The sequence below is a fragment of the Pteropus alecto genome, unplaced genomic scaffold (assembly GCF_000325575.1).
Source record: "Pteropus alecto unplaced genomic scaffold, ASM32557v1 scaffold105, whole genome shotgun sequence".
Classification (NCBI taxonomy): Eukaryota; Metazoa; Chordata; class Mammalia; order Chiroptera; family Pteropodidae; genus Pteropus; species Pteropus alecto.
Genome location: NW_006436294.1, coordinates 6,745,440 through 6,753,093, shown reverse-complemented (window position 1 = coordinate 6,753,093; position 7,654 = coordinate 6,745,440). Strand labels below are relative to the sequence as shown.

The following is a 7,654-nucleotide window of genomic DNA, read 5'->3' as shown; positions in this document are numbered from 1 at the left end:
TCACGGCCGCAGGCTTTGCGGTTGCACAGGCGGCCCTCCTCCAGCACCCCCTCGCAGCCGCCGCCCTCGACGCCGGCGGCAGGTAGGCAGGTGCGTGTCCGCGTCTGCAGGCCTCCCCCGCAGTCCCGCGTGCACTCGCCCCACAGAGACCAGAGCTTCCAGCCGCCTGGTGGGGACCAGAGGGCAGGGGTCAGAGGCCGGGGCAGCAGTGACGGGATAGGGCGTCTTTCAGAGAGTGACCTCTGGGGGTCTCCCAGGCAGGGGTGGGGTCACAGCGGCCCAGGGGCGAGACCTGCACTGTGAGAGCCGCCTGGGACCCAGCAGGACACCGTGGAGGGTCAGCTAGGAGGTCAGTGTGAGGCAGAGGTGCAGGGAAGGACAGGCCCGGGGAGGGCCTTGGGGGCACGGTGTCCACCCCACTGCCTCTGTACCCATCTGGGGTCACAGTGCTCTCCACAGTTTGTCCACAGGCACCTGTGCCAGGGTCTCTCCTGGCTCTGAGTCCAGGTCCCCACTGTACAAAGCTGGAGACCCATTGAGGCTGCAGAATGGCACACCCCGGCCACCCGGGCAGCTGCGCTGCAGGGTCCTGGTGTGAGGGGAGGGCAGAGGGCCCCTCTGGTAAGGCTTGCATTCCTGGGCACGGATCCTCCCGCCCCGCCGGACCCCCGCCCATGGTCCTCCGTCCAGTTCCCTGAGGCTCGGTTCCCTTACCGTCCCCCACCCCACGCAGGAACAGAGGCGAGGAAGGTCCCACACCTGGGGGCCCGGCGGGGCCTCGCGCCCAGGACCCAGCCAAGCTGAGCCTCCCCTGGACCTGGCCACTGGCTGCCGCGGGCGCCTGGGGACAAGAGCCTCCACCTCGGCCCCCAGGCCCCTCCGGCCACCCTTGCCCTGACCCCAGCCACTCCCTTGCAGCCCCTCATGGATCTTCATCCATCCTGGTTCTGTCCCCCCACAGTCCAGACCTCGACCTCGTGCCTGAGGCTCTGAGCCCCTTGGAAACCTGATTCACCAAGGACACTGAGCAGGACAGCCTCAAAAGCCTGGGGAGCCACCGAGGGACGAGGAGCAGGGAGGTCTCTGGGCTGCGCTGATGGGCTGAGGAAGGGCTGCTTGTCCAGGCCTTCTGTCCAAAGGCCATGCTTAAGGCCACCCAGATGGCTCCCACTGCAAGGAACTCTGGCTGCTGCCATCCCATGTGTCCGCAGGGACACCTGGGCCCCTGCACTGCCAGCGAAGCAGGCCAGCGCGGACTCAGTCACGGAGCGCAGCGTCACCGCGCCCGTGATGGCCCAGGCCCAGTCAGGCGTCCGGCACCAGCACCTAGCACCACCCACTACGGAGGCGGCCAGGAGACAGCGGGGGACCCACCCTGGAGCTGGGCCACTGCCCCACGAGGCTGGAGCAGGGCAGCCAGGCTGGCCAAGGGCAGGTCACAGGGCAGGTCGCACAGGGCACAGCAGAAGCATGCCTCTCGTGGCTTTGGCTCATCTATGGCTGGGTGAGGATGAGGACTTTGGGAGATCCCAGAGGTGGGCCCAAGAACAGGGCCGAAGGACCAGGCTCACGTGGTGGCCCCGCAACCCACCAGCCGTGGGATGACCAGGTCCACGCCACCCTGGCCTCGCACCCTCTCCCCCGTCTGAGGACAATGGGTGCTGCTTCCCATGACGATGCTTGATGTAAATGGCAAGGAAGTCAGAGAGATGGGTGTGGGCATTGTCACTGCCGTTGGAGTCGACCCCAGAGAACCCACATTGATTTGCCACAGATTCAGTGTCTACGGGACTGTGAGGCACAGATCTGCTCCGTGGGGGGCCACTCCAAGGGGCCAGGGCCCCCCCCCACCCGGGCTGGGAACCTACCAGGAGGGGGCGCCAGGGGCAAAGGAATGGGAGGCAGGAACAGGGCACCTGGCTCTTCTGTGGGGACACAGAGTGGGGGGGGCACCTTCCCCTCCCTCCCCTCAGGCCCCGTGTCCCTTAGTGGCTCCTCATTGGCGGGTGGGCGTGGACCCCGCTCCGTCCCTCACTCACACGCGTCACGCGTCACGCGTGGCTCCTGGGTGTGCCGCGAGGCTGCGGGAAGGACTTGCCAGGGCCACGGAATGTGCGCGGGGCTGCTATGGGCACGGACCCTTGCTCGGAGGGCGCGGGACCTGGTTCTGAGCCCCTTACTGGGTCTGGGCACAAGGCCCTCACGTGTCGGTCACCGTGTTCACGGGGAGGCCTCTCTGCTCCCGTTGTTTAGATGACAAGCCCCAGGCAGCCCGGGGCAGGGGTGCCCCGACCACCCCCCTGCCACCAGCGGGCCCCACTCCGTGCCAGGCTCCCAGCACCCAGAAACTGTAAGCCCCGTCCATCCCGGGAGGCAGCATTTCACCCCATTTGTAGCGGAGGAAACAGGCTCGGAGAGGGGTGGTCCAGACGGGGGGCTGGAGTGAGGCCTCGCCTGGGAGGGGCCGCCCCGGAGCTGGCACCGAGGGGTGAGGAGGGTCTCGCGTGCTGAGTAGGAACTGTGAGCACGGAGGGCGCCACTCTGTCTTCCGCGCCTATCACGGGACGCCCAGGCGCGGGGCAGACCAGGCCCCCAGCAGACCAGGCCCCCAGCACCGCCTCCACGTGTCCCCGTGCACGGGACGGGCGGGTGGGGCGGCCGGGGCTGCCCAGGTCGTGGGCCTTTGCTGCAGCCGCTTCACATGCCCCGCCCCTGGGCGATTTAGCCGCGAACCACAGCCATGTGGTGGACGCAGACAGGGAGGCCACGTTACCCGGAAGGAGGGGCACTGGAACTCACAGTGGGTCCCAGGTGCTGTCCTGTGCCCCCTGGAACTCACAGTGGGTCCCAGGTGCTGTCCTGTGCCCCCTGGAACTCACAGTGGGTCCCAGGTGCTGTCCTGTGCCCCCTGGAACTCACAGTGGGTCCCAGATGCTGTCCTGTCCCCCCTGGAACTCACAGTGGGTCCCAGATGCTGTCCTGTGCCCCCGGACTGCGACTGTCCGCCACGACTGCCCACAGGCCCCAGCCCTGCGCTCTGGGCCTCGGCGGGCTCGCCTGCCGAAGCCCTCCCGTGACAAGCCGTGACAAGACGAAGGAGCGGAGTGGACCGGAGTCCAGGGGGACAGGCCTAGCGGGGGGCCAGGACGGGCACGCCTGCCTGTCGCCCCTTGCCGCCCAGCCCAGTCCCCACGCGGAAGCCTGAGTGACGTGGAAACCAGCAGTGGGCGGGAGAGCGGGTGTCCAAGCCGGGCTAACGCGAGGATGCCACTCGGTTCCCATGGCAACTGCTGCAGAGCTCAGGCTTCCAGGATAGACTCAGGTTAGGCCTCAGCTGCCAAAACACCCACTATTTCAGGGCTGGTTACCTTGGTGACCCAGGTGGCGAAGATGGGGGGGAGGGGCAGGAGGAGGGGGCCGCTGAGGACAGAGCGCCCCCCAGGCCTGGCCCTGGCCCTGGCGCATGCTGAGCCCTGACCCTCGTCACAGGCTGTCTTCTGAGCCCGACGCAGGGCCCCTGGCCCCCGTCGCACACGGAACCCTGACTCCCATCACGGACCGGGCCCTGACCCCGGCCACACTGCCGCCACCAACGACCACCCAGGCAACGGCCGCTGCATTTTCGTCACCGTCTTTCTTTTCAGTGCGTGTCCCCACACGTAGCTGACACTGGATAAACACGTGTCCGCGACAGGCGGACACTTGGAAGCAGTCCCGGGCCGCGATGCTGGGCACGGAGGCCCGCGGCCGCCCTCTGCTGCGTGGCCGGGGTGCTCCTGGCGCGGCGGCTTCGGGGGGCAGCGGAGGAGTGGACAGGGCCGGGGGCGGGCTGCCCCTCCAGGCCCAGGAAGAAGCCTCCATTCTTCCCCAGCTCAATGCCCCTCTGTCTGGAAGCTTCATTTCCATCTCATTACGGGATGAATGGGACCGATTAATGGCCTCTAGGCCGCCCGGCCACCCAGAAGAGAGGGCGCACGGAGGGTCTCCCCGCTTCCTTCCCACCCTGGCGCCCCGGCCTGGAGGTTTGACCTCCCCGTCCCTGTACCTCCAGTTGGCTAGGATGGGGGCCCTGGGGGAGCCCTTCCTGCTCCTGGGTGCGTGAGGCGCCCCCTTCGCAGACAGGGACTGTGCACTTCCCTTGTCCCCCAGCAGAGGTCTCCCCAGTCCATCAGGCAGCCCATTCCCCTACACCGCACCCGCCAGGCCGGGCTCCCAGCACCCACAGCCAGGTCCAGCTCCCGCGAGGACCCCTGCCTCACCTCCCACCAAGTTAGGGCCTGTCCCGGGCACCCAGGACCCTCCTCTGAGCCCCGAGTGGATGTGGGAATGAGGGCGCCCGGGGTGGGACAGCTCTGAAGCCCGTCCTTCGCCCCGTGCCCCAGCCCGGCCCCTCCCCGGCTGGCCCTAACCCGCTCCCACTGTCGGGGCCAGGGGGCCCGCAGCCAGCCCAGCTGCAGCAGGTGACAGCGACCCAGGGTGAGGCCGGCCACCTCCAGGGAAGGACAAGGAGAGCGCCTCCAAGCACCTGTGTGAGGTACGTCTCCTCCGGCCTCAGGCAGGCCTTGAGAGCAGGCCTGTCCCGCCCTGGTTCCCAGGAGGGACGTGGACGCTTGCCCGTCTGGCTGGCTCGATCCTGTCTGCAGGGTGGCTCATGTCCGCGCTGCTCCCTTCCCTCGTCAGGTCCTAAAGACGGTGCCCTGCCGTGAGCCTGGAGGCCCAGACTCCACCCCAGCTCTGCCCTTCGCCCGGGCGACCCCGCAAGTCCCTTCTCGTGCCCTGGCTTCAGCTGCTCGGCCGACATCCCTCTCCCATTTTCCTGGGACGTGGGACCCGAACAGGGCCACTGGCAGCCCGGCGGCGAGGGGGTCTCTGCCCTCCCTCTGGATTTCTCTGTGGGCGACGGCACACGAGCGTGCATCGTGGTTCTGGGGACACACCTGCTATCTGGAGAGGGCCTTGTCTCCAGTGGAGACGGAACCTTGTTTTCCAGATTTTTCTAAACTGGTCCTTGTACAAGATGATCTGCCCGACGCCCTTGGCAGGGAACCCTCCGGTCCCTCCCGTGCCGCCTCGAGGGCTCAGAGACGCAGCCCGACCGCCTGGAACCTGCGCTCACACTCCAGGCTGACCTCTGTCCATACCCCGCAGACCCCAGAGCCGAGGGCCCCCCGGCGTCCTCCTGAGTGGGGTCTCCAGGGCCCTGCTGGGCTGTGCGTGTCACCCAGGGACCCGTCTGCCCATGGTGCCAGAGTGAGGACTCAGCCCCGCCCTCTGCCAGCTGTATGGCCGTGGGCCGGTCAAGGCCCCTGGGCCCAGTAGCACAGCATGACGCCCCTCCAGAGCCACACACCCAGGTGTCACCCACTCAAGCTCCAGCTCAGCCTTCTCCCCCGACCCCGAGCAGGCACATGGGGACACGTGTGGAAACACAAGGACATACACACATGCAGGCACGCACAGAGACGTTACGCACACAGGGACACACACGGATATACGTACACACGTAGGGACATACACACACAGGGACACGCATGCACACGGGGACACACATACAGGGACATGCACACAGGACCACGGACACACAGACACACACGCCTGTTCCCAGCCCCCAGGACGCTGCTTTTTCATTATCTTACATGTCGCTTCTGTAATAAAATTCTTTAATTAAAACATGAATATTTAAAACCACCCTTGAGAGAAATGGCCCCATCTCACCGAAGGCAGAAAAACGCAGAGACCATGGGGGGAGAGAGACGAGAGGCATGGAGACCCCGGTGGGGTGCGCCCGAGGCGGGCCCGGGCGGGCGGCAGGGCGGAGAGGGGACAGTTGCTCTGGCCTGAGGAATGCCAGCCGAGTAGGACGCGTGACGTGGCCATGTGGCGTTTGGACAGGCCGGGCGGGGGGCAGGGCTGAAAATGGGCCACAGGCTGGCCTGGGCCGCCTGCTCCGTTCCCTGGCTTGGCTGCACACAGCCTTCTCGGGGAGCAGACGGAGGGACGTGCCCGGCCGGCGTGAGGGGCTGAAGCTTCCTGGCACAGGGCTCAGCGGGCCCGATCTGGAGTCCGGCACCTGGCCAACTAGGCCGTGCATCGTCTGAGTGGCTGCAGTGGCTTGTGGTCCACGTGCCTCCCCCCATGCACACACACTTACACCCACACCCGTGTCCGCGTGTGCACATGACCCTCCCAGCCGAGCTCAGTGCAGGAGAAGCTCCAGGCAGGACCAGCAAGTGGCCAAGGGCTGGCTCTGTTGCCGCCTGACCCTGGCCGGCTGTGTGGCTCCGGCCACTGCCTTAATGCCTCGTTCCGCTCAAGCATCTATGAGTGCCTGCTGTATGCCAGGTACTGTTCTGCACACGGGGGTGGCTACGCCAGTCAGTGGGCGAACCCCTGCCCCGTGGTGCTTACTTCGCAGCGGGACAGAGACTCAGGCAGGGACCCCACAAATACGAGGGCTTATCGCAGGTGTGCACAGGCAGCCCATGGGTGGACAGAGGAAGGGACGGAGAGCTGGGCTGGGGCTGTTTTCCAGTTTAAACGGCACGGTGCCTGGAGCAGAGCGTTCCCAGAGGGGGAGCAGCCGGGGAAAGGGCCTGCGGCAGGAGGCTGCCTCGGCGGGGTCCGGGGAGAGCAAACTGGTCAGTCCACAGCTGCTTCAGGGGCACAGCGGACACCCCAGACGCGGCTGCCGCCCCGGCACTGAGATCGCTTCAGTCTCCGGGCCCCAGGAGCATGCTGGGTCCAGGACACGGGTACGGGGGCCTGAGGTGGCCCCAGGCCTGGACGACACGTTCTGCCCAGTGCAGACCAGACCCCCGTCATGTCGCCAGCCGATCCAGCTCAGACTGCCTTCTCACAAGGCCACCGGCCCCCGCCACGCGGCCCCTACATTGTGTGTTGTCAAAATCACTGAAAACGGCCCTATGCAGAGCCAGCCTCAAAGCACACACGTGCACACACGTGCACACACACGCAGTGACACGTGTATGCACCACGCCCACACACACGTGCTCATACACGCATTAACACACATATGCACCATACTCACACGCACATGTTCACACACCCACTGACACATGTACACACCATGCCCGTACACACACATGTGCTCACACACACATGGACATGCGTACGCACCCCACCCCCACACACGCACATGCACACACAAGCAGTGACACGCATACGCACCATGCCTGCACACACACGTGCTCATACATGCATTAACACACGCATGCACCACACACGCACGTGCACACACAGTGACACGCACGTGCCACACACCCCCTACACATGTGCGCGCACACACAGTGACATACGTACGCACCATGCCTGCACACATGCATTAACACACGTACGTACCGCCCTCGCACACACACGTGCTCACATGCGAATACTGCGTACTGTGTGCCGATGCGCATGTGTGTATGTGGCACCCTCGCACACATGCACGTGATGCACACACACATACACGTACACGCTCGGGCCTGAGGATGCTCGGACTCACAAGCACCTGCATGCACCCCTTCCTGAGCACCTCCGCCAGCTGTCCCCGCTTTTAGAATCTCCATGCAACCCCGACTGTGCAGCCCCCACCTCCAGCCCCCTCCGTCTCGGCCCCCACCTCCAGCCCCCTCCGTCTCAGCCCCTCAGCCCC

General features: G+C 66.0%; 1 protein-coding gene across 1 annotated transcript in view; it reads right to left on the bottom strand.

Moving 5' to 3' along the window:
* ADGRB1 (adhesion G protein-coupled receptor B1) overlaps positions 1–7,654 on the bottom strand; it is a gene marked incomplete at its 5' end in the record, with an annotated part of 58,589 nt that overhangs the window by 47,890 nt on the left and 3,045 nt on the right. Inside the window, 1 exon segment of the mRNA XM_025047592.1 lies at positions 5–166. Within this exon segment, the coding sequence (XP_024903360.1) occupies positions 5–166 (162 nt within the window).